The following is a 25148-nucleotide window of genomic DNA, read 5'->3' on the forward strand; positions in this document are numbered from 1 at the left end:
TGCTTGGCAACAGAGAGAAATGAAAAGCTGCCATATTTTTATGCTCGATGCAAGTGATTACAGGGGTAATACCGGGAGAATGCAAAAACGAAAAGTGCTCAAAAAGCTATTTGCCGGCAGGAAAAAGGATGCAATTGCATCAGGCTAGAGGGAGGGGGAAACAGAATACCATGTGAAATCCGAGAGTTAGGGTGGTTTGGTGAGCCAGTTACAGTTCAAACGTGTTTGCATTACTGGGGGAATACCAGGGAATCTTGAAAAATTCCCACGGCTACAACGGAAGACGTGCTCAGAAAAGAAAATGCGTCACACAAAACAAAGAGTGAAAGGGGGTATTGGAGGAAGGCCAGAAAGGGGAAAAGCAGCTGAGGGGAGTAGGGCAGAGGCGTGCACAAGGTAGGGTCTGAGCGGGGTAGGCCCACGCAAAATCTGTAAATGCCCACTCAGCAGCGCTGTCTGGGCATTTACAGATGTTAATGTCACTGCGATGGGCCCAGCAACATTAGATTCAGGCTCCACTTGTTAGGCAATCCTGGTTTGACGAATCAACTTCCGGGCACCAGTGGTCCAGGGATGAATATCGGTTTCTAAGCCATCAAACAGCCCCACACCTCTAGTACACCAGAAGGGATCAGAACATATTGGAAACACAAGTCAATTACAAACCTCCTTCTCTAATTTTGGTAATGTGGACGCAACAGCAGGCTTATCTCTGAAAGTTCGTGGATCGTTGGTTAGTTGCAACATAGTGAGTATACAATTTTTAATCAATGATAAAAGGGACTATCCAGTCAAGGTTGTATACACATATCTACTTTAATATTATCACAACAGACAGTTCTAGCACCCTGCAAAATACAACCGATCCTGTAAAGGAATGCAGAGAACAGACAGTTGCACAGAAGGAAAAGGGATGCACTCTGGATACTGACAGGAGGGTAGTTGGTATAGAAATTAATCACAATATCCAAGGATACTTAGTTTGAACACAACGGGAGCAATGCATCGTAAAATGTTACTAGGGCCTTTCGGAGAAGGGCCAGGGGGACAGAACCTCAAGGTACCTGGTGCTGTAGGTGTTCTTGGTGCTCTACAGGGTCGTGTCGGTTTCAGGGTATTTTGCAGCTTCTGCGACACAGTTCAAGATGGGAGACAGCTGCTGGTATCAGGTGGCAGGCAGTTCGGTGAGCGAGGCTGGACAGATGGACGCAGGCTGGCCTACACGGCAGCTCAGACATCATTGTCTCAGTGCTGGTCAGCGGTTCTGAAGCACTGGTCAAGGTGTCTCATGCGGTGCTTGTGACGGCAGCATAACAACAGTCAGTGGTGCAGTTGGTTGCAGCTCAAGGGGCTCCACTGGCTCAAAAATGTCTTTTCAATAGATGCTTGTCGATGCACTTCTCTTAGCTTCTTCACTGGGCCTGTGTCAACCTTTAAGGCGGACGACCCAAAGCTGAGGGGACATTTTCAGGCAGCTGCCTTGTCCTTGGTTTGGTTCAGAGACTCGCTGGCACTTCACACCTAGGAAGGGCACGATGTGTGCTAGCTGAGTACCAGTTCTGATGCTGCTGGAGGGTCCTCTGAAGTTGGTATGTCCCTCTGTTCCCTGTTTAGGGGAGGGATCTTGCTTCCTTCTTGGAGGTCCTGGGCTTCCTTCACTGGCGGAAGATGTAAGGCAGACTGTACCTTCAGCCAGGGTCCAATGCTGAGTTCTTGTTGTTGCTCCTTGCAAAGTCTTCAGATGATCTGCCCAAAGGAGGGGCTCAGTCCTCTTTTAATGCCAAATGGGCCACAGTGATTGGTGTTAATGAACCAATCCTGGGACCCCACCAGCAATTCCTGTATGTGCGAGGTCATAACCAGAGTGCTTTGCAACATGCAATACTAAGTCCCACCCATCTTCCGGTCTGTTGTGGATCCAAGGGTATCGCTAGTTAATGGAGCTCTCTGTGGTTCCTGATGAAAGTGGCAGGACTCCCTTGAAGCTGCTGCAGGAAAAGAATTCCTTGAGCTATCAATCCACGCACTCATACCTTCAGATTAACACAGTGCATACCAAAGGTTGTTGGGCTTTCCTGTCTCATTTGTTAGCCTCTGCAGCCAGGCCCCATATGAGCCTGTTTGAATTAAACTCTGATTAGTATGCAAAGCTGCCACCAGCAAAACAGGTAAACAAAAAGACAGGGCAGATCCATGGATCATTTGTTAGTTAGTTAGGCTGGCCATGGCAGGAGGAAGGTTTTGCCCTCCCCCTTCTAAAATGACAAGATGACATGCTGTACTCTTGGCTGTACAGGTATATGTGTATGTCGTGCAATGAGCATAGACAAATGTGTTCATATTAGCTCCACACATTTTCCAGAGGTTGATCTACCATCATTCAATTTAATTTAAAATTTCAAAAAACCCAGATGACCACATACACCCACTGTACGGATGGTCAAATTCCTCACACCTGGCTGTGCCTCTGGAGTGGGGGGACCATGGATAGAGGAGGGGGGCACTTTGTGAGTGTCTGAGAGGAGAGGAAGAGTTTTAGATTTTCAACCATTTTCGCATTATCAGGGGATTGCCATTATCGGGGGAATTTTGGGGGAATCCAGCAGTAATTGGTAGAGAGTGAGAAAAAAGGAAAATGTTCACCTACAGTGATCACATCTACTAGGCAGAGGCAATGGGTCTGTGTGCCACTGGCCATGGACAAAGGCCAGGGCTAGTGAGTCCCAAAAAAAACCATTGGTGCAACATGACAGTGGGCACTACCAAAGGCCAGGGCTAGTGTGCCCCAAAGAAATATATTGGTGCAACATGACAGTGGGCACTGCCGAAGGCTAGGGCTAGTGGGCCCCAAAGAAACCTATTGGTGCAACATGACAGTGGGCACTGCCGAAGGCCAGCACTAGTGAGTTCCAAAGAAACCTATTGGTGCAACATGACAGTGTGCACTGCCGAAGGCCAGGGCTAGTGAGTCCGAAAGAAACCTATTGGTGCAACATGACAGTGGGCACTGCCGAAGGCCAGGGCTAGTGAGTCCGAAAGAATCCTATTGGTGCAACATGACAATGGGCACTACCGAAGGCCAGCGCTAGAGAGTTCCAAAGAAACCTATTGGTGCAACATGACAGTGGGCACTGCCGAAGGCCAGGGCTAGTGAGTCCCAAAGAAACCTATTGGTGCAACATGACAATGGGCACAGCCGAAGGCCATTGCAAGTGGGCCCCAAAGAAATGCATTTGTGCAACATGACAGTGGGCACTGCCGAAGGAAAGGGCTAGTGGGCCCCAAAGAAACCTATTGGTGCAACATGACAGTGGACACTGCCGAAGGCCAGGGCTAGTGAGTCCCAAAGAAACCTTTTGGTGCAACATGACAGTAGGAAAAGCCGAAGGCCATGGCTAGTGGGCCCAAAAGAAACTATAGTGTAACAAAACCCTTGAAATTCTGTGAAAAGACAAAGTTAAGGTGATCAGATTTAATGTGAAAATAACATAGCAAACAACATTTGAAATTCATTGAAAACACATTGGTTAAGAGAGAGTTAAAGTGATCAGATTTAATGCAACAAACCCTTGAAATTCATAACTCGCATTTGAAGCAAGTGCACCTTAACTTTGCGCCCCATGTTGCGCAGTGAACATACCACTGTCCACTTCTATGACCCAGCCCATCTGGTATCTTTGTTCATGATTCTACACCTAACAAAGGCAGAGGGTCCTAGAGCGCCTTCACAGGTTTAAAAGGTGGGAGGTGAGATAGAAGTTACTACATGTTTTCACCACGGGGTAGAAGGATTAGAATAGACAGATGAAGGAAACAGAGGTGATTAGGCTGGATTTGGTGATGGGAAATAGGTATGTGTTTAGGCTTTTGTCGCATATGGTGGCTTCAAGGAATGGCTCCTCCCTAACACCTAGGTCCATACACTGCCCACTCCCCATCCTACTGCTCCCCACTGTTTCCTCCCATGGTTAGTAGGTCCATACACACTCCACTCGCCACCCTACCTTAAACTGGGTGATCCGCTCCCCACTGTTTTCTACCCTAGTTACTAGATCCATACACTGTCCACTCCCCCTCCTACCTGAGACCGGGTGATCTGCTCCCCACTGTTTCCTCCCCTGGTTACTAGGTCCACACGCCATCCACTCCCTACCCTACCTGAGACTGGGGGATCTGCTCCCCACTGTTTCCTCCCCTGGTTACTAGGTCATACACTGTCCACTCCCCACCCTACCTTAAACTGGGTGATCCGCTCCCCACTGTTTCCTCCCCTGGTTACTAGATCCATACTGTCCACTCCCCCTCCTACCTGAGACTGGCTGTTCTGCTCCCCACTGTTTCCTCCCCTAGTTACTACGTCCATTCAGCGTCCACTCCCCACCCTACCTGAGACTGGGTGTTCTGCTCCCCACTGTTTCCTCCCCTAGTTACTACGTCCATGCAGCGTCCACTCCCCACCCTACCTGAGACTGGGTGATCTGCTCCCCACTGTTTCCTCCCCTGGTTACTAGGTCCATACACCATCCACTCCCTACCCTACCTTAGACTGGGTGATCCACTCCCCACTGTTTCCTCCCCTGGTTTCTAGGTCCATACACCATCGACTCCCCACCCTACCTGAGACTGGGTGATCTTCTCCCCACTGTTTCCTCCCCTGTTTACTAGGTCCATACACCCTCTACTCCCCACCCTACCTGAGACTGGGTGATCCACTCTCCACTGTTTCCTCCCTTGGTTACTAGGTCCATACACTGTCCACTACCCGTCCTACCTGAGACTGGGTGATCTGCTCTCCACTGTTTCCTCCCCTGGTTACTAGGTCATACACTGTCCACTCCCCACCCTACCTTAGACTGGGTGATACGCTCCCCACTGTTTCCTCCCGTGGTTACTAGGTCCGTGCAGTGTCCACTCCCCACCCTAACTGAGACTGGGTGATCTGCTCCCCACTGTTTCTCCCCTGGTTACTAGATCCATACACCCTGCACTCCCCCCCTACCTGAGAGTGGGTGATCTGCTCCCCACTGTTTCCTCCCCTGGCTACTAGGTGCAGACACCCTCCACTCTCCGCCCTATCTGAGACTGGGTGATCTGCTCCCCACTGTTTCCTCCCCTGGCTACTAGGTGCAGACACTCTCCACTCCCCATCCTACTGCTCCCCACTGTTTCCTCCCATGGTTAGTAGGTCCATATACACTCCACTCGCCACCCTACCTTAAACTGGGTGATCCGCTCCCCACTGTTTTCTTCCCTGGTTACTAGATCCATACACTGTCCACTCCCCCTCCTACCTGAGACTGGGTGATCTGCTCCCCACTGTTTCTCCCCTGGTTACTAGGTCTATATACTGTCCTCTCCCACGTCCTACCTGAGACTGGGTGATCTGCTGCCCACTGTTTCCTCCCCTGTTTACTAGGTCAATACTCTGTTCACTCCCCGTACTACCTGAGACTGGGTGATCTGATCCCCACTGTTTTCTCCCCTGGCTACTAGATCCATATACCCTGCACTCCCCACCTTACCTGAGACTGGGTGATCTGCTACCCACGGTTTCCTCCCCTGGTTAATAGGTCCAAGCACCGTCCACTCCCCACCCTACCCCCTGGTTGCTAGGTCCATACACTGCCCACTCCCCACCCTACCTGAGACTAGGTGATCTGCTCCCCCTCTTTCCTCCCCTGGTTACTAAGTCCATGCACCATCCCCTCCCCACCCTACCTGAGACTGGGTGATCTGCTCCCCACTGTTTCCTCCCCTGGTTACTAGCTCCATACACCCTAATCTGCCCACCCTACGTCAGACTGGGTGATCTGCTCCCCACTGTTTCTTACCCTGGTTACTAGGTCCATACACTGTGCACTCCCCACCCTACCTGAGACTGGGTGATCTTCTCCCCACTGTGTCCTCCCCTGGCTACTAGGCACAGACACCCTCCACTCCCCGCCCTACCTGAGACTGTGTGATCCGCTCCCCACTGTTTCCTTCCCTGGTTACTGGGTCCACACACCCTCCACTCCCCACCCTACCTGAGACTGGGTAATCTGAACCCCACTGTTTCCTCCCCTGGTTACTGGGTCCACACACCCTCCACTCCCCACCCTACCTGAGACTGGGTGATCTGATCCCCGCTGCTTCCTCCCCTGGTTATTAGGCGCACACACCCTCCACTCCCCACCCTACCTGAGACTGGGTGATCTGCTCCCCACTGTTTCCTCCCCTGGTTACTGGATCCACACACTGTCCACTCACCACCCTACCCGAGACTGGGTGATCTGCTCCCCACTGCTTCCTCCCCTGGTTACTAGGTCCACACACCCTCCACTCCCCACCCTACCTGAGACTGGGTGATCTGAACTCCACTGTTTCCTCCCCTGGTTACTGGGTCCACACACCCTCCACTCCCCACCCTACCTGAGACTGGGTGATCAGATCCCCGTTGCTTCCTCCCCTGGTTACTAGGTCCATACACCGTCCACTCCCCGTCCTACCTGAGAATGGGTGTTCTGATCCCCACTGTTTCCTCCCCTAGGTACTAGGTCCATACACTGATCACTCCCCAACCTACCTGAGACTGGGTGTTCCGATCCCCACTGTTTCCTCCCCTGGTTACTAGGTCCACACACCCTCCAATCCCCACCCTACCTGAGAATGGGTGATCCACTCCCCACTGTTTCCTCCCCTTGTTACTAAGTCCATACACCGTCCACTCCCCGTCCTACCTGACACTGGGTGATCTGATCCCCGCTGCTTCCTCCCCTGGTTACTAGGTCCATACACTGTCCACTCCCCGTCCGACCTGTGACTGGGTGTTCTGATCCCCACTAGTTCCTCCCCTGGCCCTTTGCCATTACCATTCATCCCTGGGATTCTGGGATTGGCCCTTTGCCATTACCGTTCATCCCTGGGATTCTGGGATTGGCCCTTTGCCATTACCGTTCATCCCTGGGATTCTGGGATTGGCCCTTTGCCATTACTGTGCATCCCTGGGAGTGGCCCTTTGCCATTACTGTTCATCCCTGAGAGTGGTCCTTTGGCAGTCGCCGCCAGTTATTACCTTTAGGCAAAACCTACAAGAATGTAATGCATCTACGCTGGTACTTGGTCTTACTCCTGGCGCTAGTATGTGCTCGCCGCGGTCCCAGAGTGTCTGGTCCATGGCACCAGCCACACCATCATTCCTTCTTGAACTCCTTCCATTTCTCAACGACCCTACGGAATGTTCTTCCGGAACTTCCCCTCACAATACGCATGTCCCACCTGGAAACTGCAAATATGCAGTGCCCATGGTTTACCTGGACCATGCTGATATCCTTATGCAACGTGCCATTACACCATACATTGATGGGGCCCGCTCCACTACTTAACTGACGTCGGCCCATTACATCCTTCAGTGTCTTGAGGTGTTTCTTGGTTGTTTGTTCTTTACCTTAACTGGGTTCCTTTCGCCATGCATGCACGAGCCCGCCTTACCAGTGCAACTCAGCACTTGTTCACACCTTTCCTCTCTGGGCTGTTACCTGATACTTAATCTTTGTCAGGGGAAACTCTCCCCAGTACTTTGTTCCTGCGACACAAGTGACAAAATGCTGTTGTTTAGTCCTGTGTTGCATCTGCATTCTTTACTTCTAGGTTCCTTGTTGTGCTTTGTGCTTTGCTTTGGTTCAGTACTGCATCTGCATTCTCTACTTCCAGGTTCCCTGTTGTGCTTTGTGCTTTGCTTTGGTTCAGTACTACATCTGCATTCTCTACTTCTAGGTTCCCTGGTGTGCTTTGTGCTTTGCTTTGGTTCTGTTCTACATCTGCCTTCTCTACTTCTAGGTTCCCTATTGTGCTTTGTGCTTTGCTTTGGTTCAGTACTGCATCTGCATTCTCTACTTCCAGGTTCCCTGTTGTGCTTTGTGCTTTGCTTTGGTTCAGTACTACATCTGCATTCTCTACTTCCAGGTTCCCTGTTGTGCTTTGTGCTTTGCTTTGGTTCAGTACTACATCTGCATTCTCTACTTCTAGGTTCCCTGGTGTGCTTTGTGCTTTGCTTTGGTTCTGTTCTACATCTGCCTTCTCTACTTCTAGGTTCCCTGTTGTGCTTTGTGCTTTGCTTTGGTTCTGTTCTACATCTGCCTTCTCTACTTCTAGGTTCCCTGTTGTGCTTTGTGCTTTGCTTTGGTTCTGTACTGCATCTGCTTTCTCTACTTCTAGGTTCCCTGTTGTGCTTTGTGCTTTGCTTTGGTTCAGTACTACATCTGCTTTCTCTACTTCTAGGTTCCCTGTTGTGCTTTGTACTTTGCTTTGGTTCAGTACTACATCTGCATTCTCTACTTCTAGGTTCCCTGGTGTGCTTTGTGCTTTGCTTTGGTTCTGTTCTACATCTGCCTTCTCTACTTCTAGGTTTCCTGTTGTGCTTTGTGCTTTGCTTTGGTTCTGTTCTACATCTGCCTTCTCTACTTCTAGGTTCCCTGTTGTGCTTTGTGCTTTGCCTTGTTTCTGTTCTACATCTGCTTTCTCTACTTCCAGGTTCCCTGTTGTGCTTTGCGCTTTGCCTTGGTTCTGTACTACATCTGATTTATCTACTTCCAGGTTCCCTGTTGTGCTTTGTGCTTTGCCTTGGTTCTGTACTACATCTGATTTATCTACTTCCAGGTTCCCTGTTGTGCTTTGTGCGTTGCCTTGTTTCTGTACTACATCTGATTTATCTACTTCCAGGTTCCCTGTTGTGTTTTGTGCTTTGCTTTGGTTCTGTACTGCATCTGATTTATCTACTTCCAGGTTCCCTGTTGTGCTTTGTGCTTTGCTTTAGTTCTGTACTGCATCTGCTTTCACTACTTCCAGGTTCCCTGTTGTGCTTTGTGCTTTGCTTTGGTTCTGTACTGCATCTGCTTTCTCTACTTCTAGGTTCCCTGTTGTGCTTTGTGCTTTGCTTTGGTTCTGTACTGCATCTGCCTTCTCTACTTCTAGGTTCCCTGTTGTGCTTTGTGCTTTGCTTTGGTTCTGTACTGCATCTGCCTTCTCTACTTCTAGGTTCCCTGTTGTGCTTTGTGCTTTGCTTTGGTTCTGTTCTACATCTGCCTTCTCTACTTCTAGGTTCCCTGTTGTGCTTTGTGCTTTGCCTTGTTTCTGTTCTACATCTGCTTTCTCTACTTCTAGGTTCCCTGTTGTGCTTTGTGCTTTGCTTTGGTTCTGTACTACATCTGATTTATCTACTTCCAGGTTCCCTGTTGTGCTTTGTGCTTTGCTTTGGTTCTGTACTACATCTGATTTATCTACTTCCAGGTTCCCTGTTGTGCTTTGTGCTTTGCCTTGTTTCTTTACTACATCTGATTTATCTACTTCCAGGTTCCCTGGTGTGCTTTGTGCTTTGCTTTAGTTCTGTACTGCATCTGCTTTCTCTACTTCTAGGTTCCCTGTTGTGCTTTGTGCTTTGCTTTGGTTCTGTACTGCATCTGCCTTCTCTACTTCTAGGTTCCCTGTTGTGCTTTGTGCTTTGCTTTGGTTCTGTACTGCATCTGCCTTCTCTACTTCTAGGTTCCCTGTTGTGCTTTGTGCTTTGCTTTGGTTCTGTACTGCATCTGCCTTCTCTACTTCTAGGTTCCCTGTTGTGCTTTGTGCTTTGCTTTGGTTCTGTACTGCATCTGCCTTCTCTACTTCTAGGTTCCCTGGTGTGCTTTGTGCTTTGCTTTGGTTCTGTACTGCATCTGCTTTCTCTACTTCTAGGTTCCGTGTTGTGCTTTGTGCTTTGCCTTGTTTCTGTTCTACATCTGCCTTCTCTACTTCTAGGTTCCCTGTTGTGCTTTGTGCTTTGCTTTGGTTCTGTACTACATCTGCTTTCTCTACTTCCAGGTTCCCTGTTGTGCTTTGCCTTGGTTCTGTACTACATCTGCATTCTTTACTTCCAGGTTCCCTATTGTGCTTTGTGCTTTGCTTTGGTTCTGTACTAAATCTGCTTTCTCTACTTCCAGGTTCCCTGTTGTGCTTTGTGCTTTGCCTTGGTTCTGTACTACATCTGCATTCTTTACTTCTAGGTTCCCTATTGTGCCTTGTGCTTTGCCTTGTTTCTGTACTACATCTGATTTCTCTACTTCCAGGTTCCCTGTTGTGCTTTGTTCTTTGCCTTGGTTCTGTACTGCATCTGCTTTCTCTACTTCCAGGTTCCCTGTTGTGCTTTGTTCTTTGCCTTGGTTCTGTACTGCATCTGCTTTCTCTACTTCTAGGTTCCGTGTTGGGCTTTGTTCTTTGCCTTGGTTCTGTACTGCATCTGCTTTCTCTACTTCCAGGTTCCCTGTTGTGCTTTGTTCTTTGCCTTGGTTCTGTACTGCATCTGCTTTCTCTACTTCTAGGTTCCGTGTTGGGCTTTGTGCTTTGCTTTGGTTCTGTACTACATCTGATTTATCTACTTCCAGGTTCCCTGTTGTGCTTTGCCTTGTTACTGTTCTACATCTGCTTTCTCTACTTCCAGGTTCCCTGTTGTGCTTTGTTCTTTGCCTTGGTTCTGTACTGCATCTGCTTTCTCTACTTCTAGGTTCCGTGTTGTGCTTTGTGCTTTTCTTTGGTTCTGTTCTACATCTGCCTTCTCTACTTCTAGGTTCCCTGTTGTGCTTTGTGCTTTGCTTTGGTTCTTTACTGCATCTGCTTTCTCTACTTCTAGGTTCCCTGGTGTGCTTTGTGCTTTGCTTTGGTTCTGTACTGCATCTGCTTTCTCTACTTCTAGGTTCCCTGTTGTGCTTTGTGCTTTGCGTTGTTTCTGTACTACATCTGCTTTCTCTACTTCTAGGTTCCCTGTTGTGCTTTGTGCTTTGCTTTGGTTCTGTACTACACCTGATTTATCTACTTCCAGGTTCCCTGTTGTGCTTTGTGCTTTGCGTTGTTTCTGTACTACATCTGCTTTCTCTACTTCTAGGTTCCGTGTTGTGCTTTGTGCTTTGCCTTGTTTCTGTTCTACATCTGCTTTCTCTACTTCTAGGTTCCCTGGTGTGCTTTGTGCTTTGCTTTGGTTCTGTACTGCATCTGCTTTCTCTACTTCCAGGTTCCCTGTTGTGCTTTGTGCTTTGCTTTGGTTCTGTACTACACCTGCATTCTCTACTTCTAGGTTCCCTGGTGTGCTCTTTTCTTTCTGATGGTTCTGTACTGCATCTGATTGGTAGGTCCATTGTTCTTGTTCTTTGTTGTGCCCCCTTCCCTTTTGTGTCCCCCCTGTGCCTCCCTCCTGTCTGCCCCCCTGCATTATCTCCCCTCCCCCCTCGCCTGCCAGTGCTCCCCTCTCCCTACCTCACCCCCTTTTGTCCCCCCACTCCCTATGGTGTTTGCTGTCTCACCTATACTTTCTAACTGCTTTTCTATCGACTATCCTATCCCTTTCACTAGTTTTGGCAGGAAGAAGTTCAAAAGGGTCACCCTGGTCTCCAACCCAGGCCTCCCTATCACTGATACCTACACCAGAGCTTCCTCCAGACAGACCCCTACCGACATACTCTTTGTCATTCCCTCTCCAGGCCTATGGACCCCCCATAGGGTCTCTGTTCTCTCTCCGTTTTCCTCTTCTCCCATTAATGGTGGCACCGGGTGGGAGGCCCTCCTGGCCCCCTTCCACTCCCCCAAGACCATCATTAATGTCTACTTAGTTGGCACCAGCTTGGTCCAGGGCCCTCAGGCAAATTTCCTCCTCTTTGATAGAAGCTTCCCGTGCCTTATCAACTTCCTTTTCTCTCCTGCTAGCCCTTCTTACCCATCTACAGCTCCTCTGCCGCTTCCTTCCACTGTCACCTCTTCAGCACCCCAAATGCTTCTCTGGCCACCCTGTTGACTCCCTCCTCTGCCACCCCTCTGGCACTCGCTTCTCCCTCTCTGACTACCGTGCCTTCTCTTCCTTCCTCCTATGCCCATCCTCGGGAATTCCAACACTTCTGCAGGTTGTACCTCTGGACTGTACCCCTCCCCGGAAGTCCTTCAAATATGGCAACCTGCTCCACATCGCTACGCTCACCTCTCGTTCAGCTGCCAAACACTCCTCTGACATCTCCTGGAAGAGCTTGATTTGGATGCACTCGGTGAAGGCGGGCACCCAAACACGCAATTCCACAATAGACCAAAATAAAGATAACACACCCCGCCCGGGAATGAGACCAAGAGATGAATTGCAAGGATGACCGACTTTATGTAAAATAAAGTTAGCAAGCAAAGAACTCTGCTGGCCGAGAGCGCTCTGCCAAACCATACACGGGCGACACATTTTAAGGGATATTGTCGCCATCCGTGATGGCATACTATACAGTACAAAGTACCAGCGCAAGAGATTGGTGGGCCTGTATGGCACAGCCTGCTCTATAGGGGATGCCAGGCTGCAATTGGCCGCCACTTCTCAGTCGATTTTGTGGTACGTGGGTCAGCTGGGCTCATCTCCGCTGTGAAGTTCAGGTCAAAGTGTAACACACTTCTAGCTGTCACCCTCTTCCTCTCTGAGTGGGCTGACCTCTCCTCCTCACTCCTTGCCTCTACCTCCCAACTTCTCCCCCTCTGAGACTTCAACATCCACCTGGATGCTACCAGCCCATCTTCAGGACTCATCCACAACCTCTGCGATTCTCTCTCTCTCTCTGTTCTTCCCTCTGGCCCGACTCACTCTGCAGGGCACACCCTGGATGTTCTGATCTCCTCAAGACCTCCCCTTCTCGAGCCCTCTCACCACTCCTCTCTCTTGGAGTGATCGCTTTCTCCTTTCTTCCCACCTCTCTCTCTCTTCCCCGCAGGTCAAGCCGACTCCAGCACTGCCACCTACCTTCTCGGTCATCCGACCCATGAAGCAGGTGCCAGTGGAGGCTTTTGCTGCTACTTTCTCTCCTCCTCCTGCACCTTTGGCTGACTCACACCTGACACAGCCCTCTCTAACCTTCATCTCTCTATCTCTAACACTCTGGACGTCCTTGCCACTGTCATGAGGATCCGCTTGAAGCCCAAATCAAGTGCAACTCTTGGTATGATTCTGACCTTGCCGCCCTTAAACGCAAGTGTAGGGCAGTGGTGAGGAAGTGGAGGGCCCCGGGTGCACCCCCTGACAAACTGGCCTGCTCAAAAGGCAGTACAGCCTCTGTCCTCTCTAAAAAGAGAGCCTACATGCAAGCACGCGTCTCTGCAGCATTTAACCACTCGGCAGAATGCAAGGAGCTGGCCAATCCTACTGCAGTCTCTATCTCTCCTGTTCCCTCCCAGGCCCTCTGCACGGCCTTGGCCTCTCATTTCACTACTAAAACTCAAGACATTCTGTCCACCCTCTCTTCCTCTACCTCTCCTTTCTCCCCCTCCACCACTCCTGGTCCGTCTGAGGCCATCTCTCTTCCTCCTTTCTCCTCCTTTCCCCTGTTCACCCCAGAAAATGTTTCTAGCCAAGTCCAATCTATGAAATTCTCCCCTGCTCATCCAGAACCATCAAGCACCACATCGACACCCTTGCTCCAGCCTTCACTGATTTCTGCAATCACTCCTTTGCCACTGCAACTTACCCCTCTCCCTTAAGCACTCTATTGTGCACCCCTTCTAAACAAGCCCTCGGCTGATCCTTCCTCCCGGGCTAACTATTGCCCAATCTCCATCACTCCTTTTCTGGGAAAACTCTTCAAAAAGCTGGCCATCTCCCAGCTGAATCTACATACTGAATCTGTTGGTTGCCCCCAGGACCACTAGCCTGGCTTCAGAGCTGCCAGAAACACAGAAACTGCTCTCCTGAACACCAGTGAAGACTTTCTCTCCAATCTTGACTCTCATCTCCCTTCTGTCCTCATTTTCCTGGATCTATCCTCTGCTTATGACACAGTCAACCATGCCATCCTGCTCAATCGTCTCTGGGACAACCTTGGTATTACTGATCAGGCTCTGGCCTGGTTGACCTCCTTTCTCACCAAATGACCTCTGAGGTCCAACTGGGGTATTTCCTCTCTTCTATCTCTCTCTCTACGTGTGGTGATTCCCAGAGGTCTAACCCTCTCCCTGGCTCTTCAAAAAGTATCTGGCATCTCTTGCCCACCGCCTCGCTGCTTTCTGCTCCAATTTTCAATGTTATGCGGATGACACTCAGTTCTCTTTCAGGCTCCCCTCAGCCACCTCTGCTTCTTTGCTCATACCAGACTGTCTGGAATGGTGTGCAGCTAATGATCTCTGCCTTAATGCCAGTAAGACTGAGATCATCCTCATTGGGACAGCCGCTCCCTCCTTTCCTCTCTGTCTCTCTGGCTGCCCACTCTGGGCCCTCTTCCTGCTCCTTCCTGTGAGGCTAGGAACCTTGGTGACATCTTCAACTCCACCCTCTCCTTCTCTCCTCACATCTCTGACATCTCTAAGAAGTCACACTATCAGCTGCACCTCCTCAGAGGTATTCTTCCTTTTCTCACTTTCCCCCTGAAGCTCACTGTCTCCAGAGCTCTGGTCCTCTCTTGGCTGGACTATTGCAACAGCCTCTTTCTAAATCTTCCTGCCTCTACTCTTCGACCTTTACAACGTATCTAGAACAGGACTGCAAGACTTGTCCTTTGCCTCAAGCCCAGGGATCGTATCTCTCCAGCTTTGAAATCTCTTTGCTGGCTCCCAGTGGCTGCAAGGATCAATTTCAAGACCCTCTGCATTGTCCACAAGGCCTTCTGGGGCCTGGGACGGCTCTACCTCCAACTTTCTCTTCCAAAACATCTTCCTTCTCCATGCAGAGAGATAGGGGTAGATCCATCTCCTCTGCTGGGGCCTCCCTCTGGAACAAACTCCCTGCCTCTCTCAAACTTGAGCAGTACCACCTCCGGTTCCAGTTCCGAAAGCAGCTCAAGACCTTCCTTTTTGCTTCTGCTTTCTCTCTTCCTCTCCCCTGCTGATGCACCCGACTACTCCGCGCACTGGTCACCTGGGCACACTCTGAACTCAGGCCCAGGCTCCAGGCAATGTCCAGTTGCCCTTGCACTGCCTCCGGGCTCCTCAGCACTTAAAGGTCTGTATATGCACTTCTCCCCTCCCTCTGGCACTTCTCCCCTTCCCTCTTCCCCGCACTTGCATGATCTTAATGACACAATGCCTAGTAAGATCTTTATTTTGTCCTCCCTTGTTTCCCCCTCCCTGCCTCGTCACGCCTAGAAACACTTGGGTACAGGCGCGTTATAAATGCCATATCATATCATATCATATCATTACATTCACAACCTCAATTCCAATGCCCAGGTCATGTTGCTATTTACTTTTTATGGGGGGGAGGGCACTCCCTAACTTCACAAATGTCACAGTGAAAACCCCCAACAACCCGTAGCTGGGCCAATGCAGTCCGGTCCCTGTGTGCAGTGACCCAATTCCTAACCACCCGTGTGAGGAATTCGACCACAGTGAGTGTGCGCGCATCTGGGCTTTGTTGAAATTTTAAATGAAACTGAATGATGGTAGATCACCCTCCAGAAAATGTATGGGACTAATCTTCACACATTTTCCTAGGCTCACAGCATGACATACACACAGACCCATGTACTCTGGGTGGACACAGTCTACAGGTGTAGTCCCTCCTGTTATATTTATTTGGGATATAACAGCCAGGATTTCAACATGTCATCTCAGAAGGGCGAGGGCCATACCTTCCCCCTGTCATGGCCAGCCTAATTAACTAACAAAGGCTCTGTGGAACTGCTGTGTCCTTTTGCTTAGCTATGTTGCTAGTAGCAGCTTTACATGCTAACCGGAGGCTAACAAAGGAGACAGAGAATCCCCAACATCCTTTCATATGAACTGTGTCAACTTCATGCCAGCTCCTGCCTTCAGTATCGATTGACAAGGAAATGTCATGTCTGGGACTGCATGTTACAGTAGTCGTCCCCGGAGGTAGACCCCATTCAGATGGTACGAGTATGTGGATTGATGGCACCCGAAAGTCTGGCCTCGCTGCAGCTTAAGGGGAGACCTGCTGCTTTAACCACGAACCACAGAGAGCTTCATTTACTAGAGAGACTATTTGATCCACAACAGACAGGAAGATGGGTGGGACTTAGTATTACATGTTTACACCGCTTTACATTTTCTGTTGCAAAGCACTCTGGTTATTACCTCATGCATACAGGGGATTGCTGGTGGGGGCATAGGGTTGGTTCATTAAGGTAGGCTTAGCCTACACCTATCCCTTTGATCCATTTGGCTTTAAAAGAAGCCCAAGCCCCTCTTTTGGGCAGCTCATCTGAAGACTTTGTAAAAAGTAGCAAGAAGAACTCAGCTTTGGACCCCGGCTGAAGGTGCAGTCTGCCTTACAGCTTCTGTCAGTGAAGGAAGGCCAGGACCTCCAAGAGGGAAGCAAGATCCCTCCACTAAAGAGGACCCTACAGCAGCTCCAGAACTGGAACCCAGCCAGCGCACAGCGTGCCCTACTAGGCTGTGCAGCAGGCTTTCTAAGTGGGAAGTGCCAGCGAGTCTCTGAACCAAACCAAGGACAAGCCATCTGCCTGCCGCACTCACCTCAGCTTTGGGCCATCCACCTTAAATGATGACAGAAGGCCAGTGAAGAAGCCAGGAGGAGTGCATCGACAAGCATCTACAGACGGGTGCCTTAAAGGACATTTTTGGGACAGTCAAGCCCCTCGAGCTGAAACCTACTGCACTGCTGACTGTTGTTACGCTGCAGCCGCTGACTCCATCCGAGACGCCTTGACCAGTGCTTCAGAAACGCTGACCAGCATTGAGACAACGCTTCCTGACCCTGAGCCTCCGTGTACGCCAGCCTGCAGCCATCCATCCAGCCTCGCTCGTGAACTGCCTGCCGCCTGATACCTGCAGCTTCTCCCGTGTTAAACTCTGTTGCAGAAGCTGCAAAGTGCCCTGAAACCGATTCAAACCTGTCGAGTACCAAGAACTCCTACAGCACCAGGTACATTGTAGTTCTGTCCCCCTGGTCCTTCTCCGAAGGCCCCTAGCAGCATTTTACGACTCATTGCTCCCTTTGTGTTGAAACCAAGTATCCTTGATCTATTGAGATTCATTTCTATACCAACTAACCTCCTGTCAGTATCCAGAGAGCATCCCTTTTCCTTCGTGAAACTGTCTGTCCTCTGCATTCCTTTACAGGGTGGGTTGTGTTTTGTATTTTGCTAGAACTGTCTGTTGTGATAAAAAATAAAGTCGATTTTTGTATACAACCTTGAGTGGACAGTCCCTTTTATCATTGGGTAATAATTGTATTTTTGCTGTGTTGCAACGAACCAACGATCCACAACCTTGCGTAGATCCATAACCTTGCGTAGATAAGCCTGCCATTGGGGTGTGGGGCTGATTGATGGTTTAGAAACCGATATTCATCCGTGGACCACTGTGGCTCCGGAAGTTGATTTGTCACAACTTGTGCATTTTTGTTGCATTTCTGTGGTCCCAAACCCTCGCACGGGGGAACCTGAAGCCCCTGGCACTGCACTTCCACAGCTACACTGGAACCTGAACCTAGGTCCTGGCACGAGCTTATGCTTCCGGACGTCCCAGAGCGTTTGGTCCACATCACCAGCTGCCACCATTCCATCTTGAACTGCTCCCTTGTCTGCCGACCCTACGGATAGACCTTCCAGAATTTCTCTTTGCGGGCTGCATTTCTAACCTGGCAACTGCATATACACCCTTCTTCCCGGTGCCCGTTGTTTACCTGAACCATGTGGATATCCTGATGCCGCCTGCTATAACAGCATTCATTGATGTGTGCCAGTCCCCTTAATAGAACTCACTGAAACCATAGTAACTTCTCATAACCACCTGGAGCCGTTTGATTCCCGACCTGTGCAAACGTATGCAACTCACACCATGCAACACCCCCAGTTCTCATGCAAACGTGCACCCGGGCATGTCCTTTACCTCTTGTGTTGTCCCCGGAAGGTGCTGCTGTCAAGCTAACCATGCTCCTCCCAGCCATTATCAGGTGTTACCCACCTCCCAGCTAACCTGTGTGCAGACCCACGCAGCACACCCCAATCTTCTGTCCTACCTGCTAAATTAGCATCGATAAGTAATACCTGCCCTTCCGTAGCAACTGCTTATCCTTGCTTAGCCTGTGCAAGGAGTACTTTCGCGAAACCTCCAACTTTGCTCCCTTTTCCTTGGAAATGTGCGGTGCACTGTGGCCATTCCAGTGCTCGACGCCAATGGTGGCACCAAACCAGCCACTTTAGTACCGTTGCACCCGTTCCAACCCTTCCAAAACCACCCACCCAGCCTTGAACTCACAATGTTATGGAGCAAAGAGGGAGGTGCAGGGGCAATAATACATATTCAAAACTATCAATCAGTCATCCCTTTTCGCTGTAGGGGGGAGACTGTATTGAAGATTGCCTGTTGGTTTAGTCCAACCTCATCATCCTACCTAAGTTTGGGGCAGTCCATCCAAGTAGAGGGGGGGGGGCTGTTTCCCAATCTATTCTGCATTGTGCAAGTTTCCGAACCTGACCCTGTCGTTTGAAGGTTGTAGGGTCAGGCGAGCTCTCAGAAATTGGTCCCTGACCCGTTTGTCAGGAAACTGTTTCAAGTACTCACAGGCTGTGTTTTGTCCTCGCGCTTCCAGCGGGAGATAGGCTACCGACTGTTAGCTACCAGCCCTTTCCAGCGTTAAAATCCAGTCATGGTTTTGTCATTTTATTCCAACTGTATCGGGTTAGACAACAATTGCTCCAAGGAACTTCCAATGTCATCCAACAGGTGCATCGTGGTTAGCTTCCATCCATCCAGTCAAAACTGGGTTTGTGTTGGAAAACATTTCCGTCTACTCTACACCATGTCCAAGATGGTCGGTCGTGTAGGGTGAGGCCATTTCCTGAACAGAGCCAGTCTGTTCCAATCGACCGTGAATTTCAAAGAGTTTCGGCCCAGTTCCCTCCGTGTGATGGCAATCGGAGTAGACATTAGGATGCACAACACCTGCTTCCAAAAGCTGCCCTCTAGTCCATTCCACAGGAGGTCGGGGAGATTGAACGGGACCACGTTGGCTCTATTGTACTTGACTACTGGCAGGATTGAAAACGGCCCAAACTTTCTGTTCAATACACTAGCTTGGCTAGTCAATGATTTCATCCTTCCACATCGCTGTCTCAGCAGTCCGATTACTCAGCCAGACTCCCATTACTCAGCCAAACCCCCATTACTCAGCCAGACCCATGTTACTCAGCCAGACCCCCCTTACTCAGCCAGACCCCCATAACTCAGCCAGGCCCCCATTACTCAGCCAGACCCCCATTATACTCAGCCAGACCCCCATCACTCAGCCAGATCCCCATTACTCAGCCAGACCCCCATTATACTCAGCCAGACCCCCATCACTCAGCCAGGCCCCCATTACTCAGCCAGACCCCCATTACTCAGCCAGACCCCCATTACTCAGCCAGACCCCCATTACTCAGCCAAACCCCCATTACTCAGCCAGACCCCCATTACTTAGCCAGACCCATGTTACTCAGCCAGACCCCCCTTACTCAGCCAAACCCCCATTACTCAGCCAGACCCCCATTACTCAGCCAGACCCATGTTACTCAGCCAGACCCCCCTTACTCAGCCAGGCCCCCATAACTCAGCCAGACCCCCATTACTCAGCCAGACCCCCATTACTCAGCCAGGCCCCCATTACTCAGCCAGACCCCATTATACTCAGCCAGACCCCCATCACTCAGCCAGATCCCCATTACTCAGCCAGACCCCCATTATACTCAGCCAGACCCCCATAACTCAGCCAGGCCCCCATTACTCAGCCAGACCCCCATTACTCAGCCAAACCCCCATTACTCAGCCAGACCCCCATTACTCAGCCAAACCCCCATTACTCAGCCAGACCCCCATTACTTAGCCAGACCCATGTTACTCAGCCAGACCCCCCTTACTCAGCCAGACTCCCATAACTCAGCCAGACCCCCATTACTCAGCCAGGCCCCCATTACTCAGCCAGACCCCCATTATACTCAGCCAGACCCCCATCACTCAGCCAGACCCCCATTACTCAGCCAGACCCCATCACTCAGCCAGACTCCCATTACTCAGCCAGACCCCCATTATACTCAGCCAGACCCCCATCACTCAGCCAGATCCCCGTCACTCAGCCAGACCCCCGTTACTCATCCAGACCCCCGTCACTCAGTCAGACCCCCATTACTCAGCCAGACCCCCATTATACTCAGCCAGACCTCCATTACTCAGCCAAACCCCCATTACTCAGCCAGGCCCCCATTACTCAGCCAGACCCCCATAACTCAGCCAGACCCCCGTTACTCAGCCAAACCCCCGTTACTCAGCCAGGCCGCCATCACTCAGCCAGGCCCCCATCACTCAGCCAGACCCTCATCACTCAGCCAGACCCCCATTACTCAGCCAGGCCTCCATCACTCAGCCAGGCCCCCATCACTCAGCCAGACCCCCATTATACTCAGCCAGACTCACATCACTCAGCCAGACCCCCATTATACTCAGCCAGACCCCATTATACTCAGCCAGACCCCCATTACTCAGCCCGACCCCCATCACTCAGCCAGACCCCCGTTACTCAGCCAGACCCCCGTTACTCAGCCAGACCCCCGTTACTCAGCCAGGCCCCCGTTACTCAGCCAGACCCCCGTTACTCAGCCAGACCCCCGTTACTCAGCCAGGTCCCCGTTACTCAGCCAGGTCCCCGTCACTCAGCCAGACCCCCATCACTCAGCCAGACCCCCGTTTCTCAGCCAGCCCCCCGTTACTCAGCCAAACCCCCCGTTACTTAGCCAGACCCATGTTACTCAGCCAGACCCCCCTTACTCAGCCGGACTCCCATAACTCAGCCAGACCCCCATTACTCAGCCAGGCCCCCATTACTCAGCCAGACCCCCCATTATACTCAGCCAGACCCCCATCACTCAGCCAGACCCCCATTACTCAGCCAGACCCCCATCACTCAGCCAGACTCCCATTACTCAGCCAGATCCCCATTATACTCAGCCAGACCCCCATCACTCAGCCAGATCCCCGTCACTCAGCCAGACCCCCGTTACTCAGCCAGACCCCCGTCACTCAGTCAAACCCCCATTACTCAGCCAGACCCCCATTATACTCAGCCAGACCTCCATTACTCAGCCAAACCCCCATTACTCAGCCAGGCCCCCATTACTCAGCTAGACCCCCATAACTCAGCCAGACCCCCGTTACTCAGCCAGGCCGCCATCACTCAGGCAGGCCCCCATCACTCAGCCAGACCCTCATCACTCAGTCAGACCCCCATCACTCAGCCAGGCCTCCATCACTCAGCCAGGCCCCCATCACTCAGCCAGACCCCCATTATACTCAGCCAGACTCCCATCACTCAGCCAGACCCCCATCACTCAGCCAGACCCCCATTATACTCAGCCAGACCCCATTATACTCAGCCAGACCCCCATTACTCAGCCGGACCCCCATCACTCAGCCAGACCCCCGTTACTCAGCCAGACCGCCATCACTCAGCCAGATCCCCATCACTCAGCCAGACCCCCATTACTCAGCCAGACCCCAGTTACTCAGCCAGACCCCCATTACTCAGCCAGACCCCCGTTACTCAGCCAGGCCCCCATTACTCAGCCAGACCCCCATTACTCAGCCAGACCCCCGTTACTCAGCCAGGCCCCCATCACTCAGCCAGACCCCCATCACTCAGCCAGACCCCCATTACTCAGCCAGACCCCCATTACTCAGCCAGACCCCCATTACTCAGCCAGACCCCCATTACTCAGCCAAACCCCCATTACTCAGCCAGACCCCCATTACTTAGCCAGACCCATGTTACTCAGCCAGACCCCCCTTACTCAGCCAAACCCCCATTACTCAGCCAGACCCCCATTACTCAGCCAGACCCATGTTACTCAGCCAGACCCCCCTTACTCAGCCAGGCCCCCATAACTCAGCCAGACCCCCATTACTCAGCCAGACCCCCATTACTCAGCCAGGCCCCCATTACTCAGCCAGACCCCATTATACTCAGCCAGACCCCCATCACTCAGCCAGATCCCCATTACTCAGCCAGACCCCCATTATACTCAGCCAGACCCCCATAACTCAGCCAGGCCCCCATTACTCAGCCAGACCCCCATTACTCAGCCAAACCCCCATTACTCAGCCAGACCCCCATTACTCAGCCAAACCCCCATTACTCAGCCAGACCCCCATTACTTAGCCAGACCCATGTTACTCAGCCAGACCCCCCTTACTCAGCCAGACTCCCATAACTCAGCCAGACCCCCATTACTCAGCCAGGCCCCCATTACTCAGCCAGACCCCCATTATACTCAGCCAGACCCCCATCACTCAGCCAGACCCCCATTACTCAGCCAGACCCCATCACTCAGCCAGACTCCCATTACTCAGCCAGACCCCCATTATACTCAGCCAGACCCCCATCACTCAGCCAGATCCCCGTCACTCAGCCAGACCCCCGTTACTCATCCAGACCCCCGTCACTCAGTCAGACCCCCATTACTCAGCCAGACCCCCATTATACTCAGCCAGACCTCCATTACTCAGCCAAACCCCCATTACTCAGCCAGGCCCCCATTACTCAGCCAGACCCCCATAACTCAGCCAGACCCCCGTTACTCAGCCAAACCCCCGTTACTCAGCCAGGCCGCCATCACTCAGCCAGGCCCCCATCACTCAGCCAGACCCTCATCACTCAGCCAGACCCCCATTACTCAGCCAGGCCTCCATCACTCAGCCAGGCCCCCATCACTCAGCCAGACCCCCATTATACTCAGCCAGACTCACATCACTCAGCCAGACCCCCATTATACTCAGCCAGACCCCATTATACTCAGCCAGACCCCCATTACTCAGCCCGACCCCCATCACTCAGCCAGACCCCCGTTACTCAGCCAGACCCCCGTTACTCAGCCAGACCCCCGTTACTCAGCCAGGCCCCCGTTACTCAGCCAGACCCCCGTTACTCAGCCAGACCCCCGTTACTCAGCCAGGTCCCCGTTACTCAGCCAGGTCCCCGTCACTCAGCCAGACCCCCATCACTCAGCCAGACCCCCGTTTCTCAGCCAGCCCCCCGTTACTCAGCCAAACCCCCCGTTACTTAGCCAGACCCATGTTACTCAGCCAGACCCCCCTTACTCAGCCGGACTCCCATAACTCAGCCAGACCCCCATTACTCAGCCAGGCCCCCATTACTCAGCCAGACCCCCCATTATACTCAGCCAGACCCCCATCACTCAGCCAGACCCCCATTACTCAGCCAGACCCCCATCACTCAGCCAGACTCCCATTACTCAGCCAGATCCCCATTATACTCAGCCAGACCCCCATCACTCAGCCAGATCCCCGTCACTCAGCCAGACCCCCGTTACTCAGCCAGACCCCCGTCACTCAGTCAAACCCCCATTACTCAGCCAGACCCCCATTATACTCAGCCAGACCTCCATTACTCAGCCAAACCCCCATTACTCAGCCAGGCCCCCATTACTCAGCTAGACCCCCATAACTCAGCCAGACCCCCGTTACTCAGCCAGGCCGCCATCACTCAGGCAGGCCCCCATCACTCAGCCAGACCCTCATCACTCAGTCAGACCCCCATCACTCAGCCAGGCCTCCATCACTCAGCCAGGCCCCCATCACTCAGCCAGACCCCCATTATACTCAGCCAGACTCCCATCACTCAGCCAGACCCCCATCACTCAGCCAGACCCCCATTATACTCAGCCAGACCCCATTATACTCAGCCAGACCCCCATTACTCAGCCGGACCCCCATCACTCAGCCAGACCCCCGTTACTCAGCCAGACCGCCATCACTCAGCCAGATCCCCATCACTCAGCCAGACCCCCATTACTCAGCCAGACCCCAGTTACTCAGCCAGACCCCCATTACTCAGCCAGACCCCCGTTACTCAGCCAGGCCCCCATTACTCAGCCAGACCCCCATTACTCAGCCAGACCCCCGTTACTCAGCCAGGCCCCCATCACTCAGCCAGACCCCCATCACTCAGCCAGACCCCCGTTACTCAGCCAGACCCCCGTTACTCAGCCAGACCCCCGTTACACAGCCAGACCCCCATTACTCAGCCAGACCCCCGTTACTCAGCCAGGCCCCCATCACTCAGCCAGACCCCCATTACTCAGCCAGACCCCCGTTACTCAGCCAGACCCCCGTTACTCAGCCAGGCCCCCATTACTCAGCCAGACCCCCATGACTCAGCCAGACCCCCATTACTCAGCCAGACCCCCGTTACTCAGCCAGGCCCCCGTTACTCAGCCAGACCCCCATCACTCAGCCAGACCCCCATAACTCAGCCAGACCCCCGTTACTCAGCCAGGCCCCCATTACTCAGCCAGACCCCCATTACTCAGCCAGACCCCAGTTACTCAGCCAGACCCCCGTTACTCAGCCAGGCCCCCATTACTCAGCCAGACCCCCATTACTCAGCCAGACCCCCGTTACTCAGCCAGGCCCCCATCACTCAGCCAGACCCCCATCACTCAGCCAGACCCCCATTACTCAGCCAGACCCCCGTTACTCAGCCAGACCCCCGTTACACAGCCAGACCCCCGTTACACAGCCAGACCCCCGTTACTCAGCCAGGCCCCCATTACTCAGCCAGACTCCCATTACTCAGCCAGACCCCCGTTACTCAGCCAGACCCCCATTACTCAGCCAGACCCCCATTACTCAGCCAGACCCCCGTTACTCAGCCAGGCCCCCATCACTCAGCCAGACCCCCATTACTCAGCCAGACCCCCGTTACACAGCCAGACCCCCGTTACACAGCCAGACCCCCCTTACTCAGCCAGACCCCCGTTACACAGCCAGACCCCCGTTACACAGCCAGACCCCCCTTACTCAGCCAGACCCCCGTTACTCAGCCAGACCCCCGTTACACAGCCAGACCCCCCTTACTCAGCCAGACCCCCGTTACTCAGCCAGACCCCCGTTACTCAGCCAGGCCCCCGTCACTCAGCCAGACCCCCATTACTCAGCCAGACCCCCGTTACTCAGCCAGACCCCCGTTACACAGCCAGACCCCCCTTACTCAGCCAGACCCCCGTTACTCAGCCAGACCCCCGTTACTCAGCCAGGCCCCCGTCACTCAGCCAGACCCCCATTACTCAGCCAGACCCCCGTTACACAGCCAGACCCCCGTTACACAGCCAGACCCCCCTTACTCAGCCAGACCCCGATCACTTAGCCAGACCCCCATCACT

General features: G+C 52.3%; 2 protein-coding genes across 2 annotated transcripts in view; one reads left to right on the forward strand and one right to left on the reverse strand.

Annotated features, from left to right (window-relative positions):
* The window catches only part of HMX2 (H6 family homeobox 2), a 129329-nt gene that overhangs the window by 47473 nt on the left and 56708 nt on the right, over positions 1-25148 (forward strand). The window lies entirely within an intron of this gene.
* The window catches only part of LOC138473473 (selection and upkeep of intraepithelial T-cells protein 6-like), a 35126-nt gene continuing 17571 nt past the window's right edge, over positions 7594-25148 (reverse strand). The window contains exon 2 of the mRNA XM_069612118.1: positions 7594-8544. Coding sequence (XP_069468219.1) covers positions 7594-8544 — 951 coding nt within the window. The remainder of the gene's footprint in view (positions 8545-25148) is intronic.

Source organism: Ambystoma mexicanum, chromosome 8 (assembly GCF_040938575.1).
Source record: "Ambystoma mexicanum isolate Mex_15411 chromosome 8, UKY_AmexF1_1, whole genome shotgun sequence".
Classification (NCBI taxonomy): Eukaryota; Metazoa; Chordata; class Amphibia; order Caudata; family Ambystomatidae; genus Ambystoma; species Ambystoma mexicanum.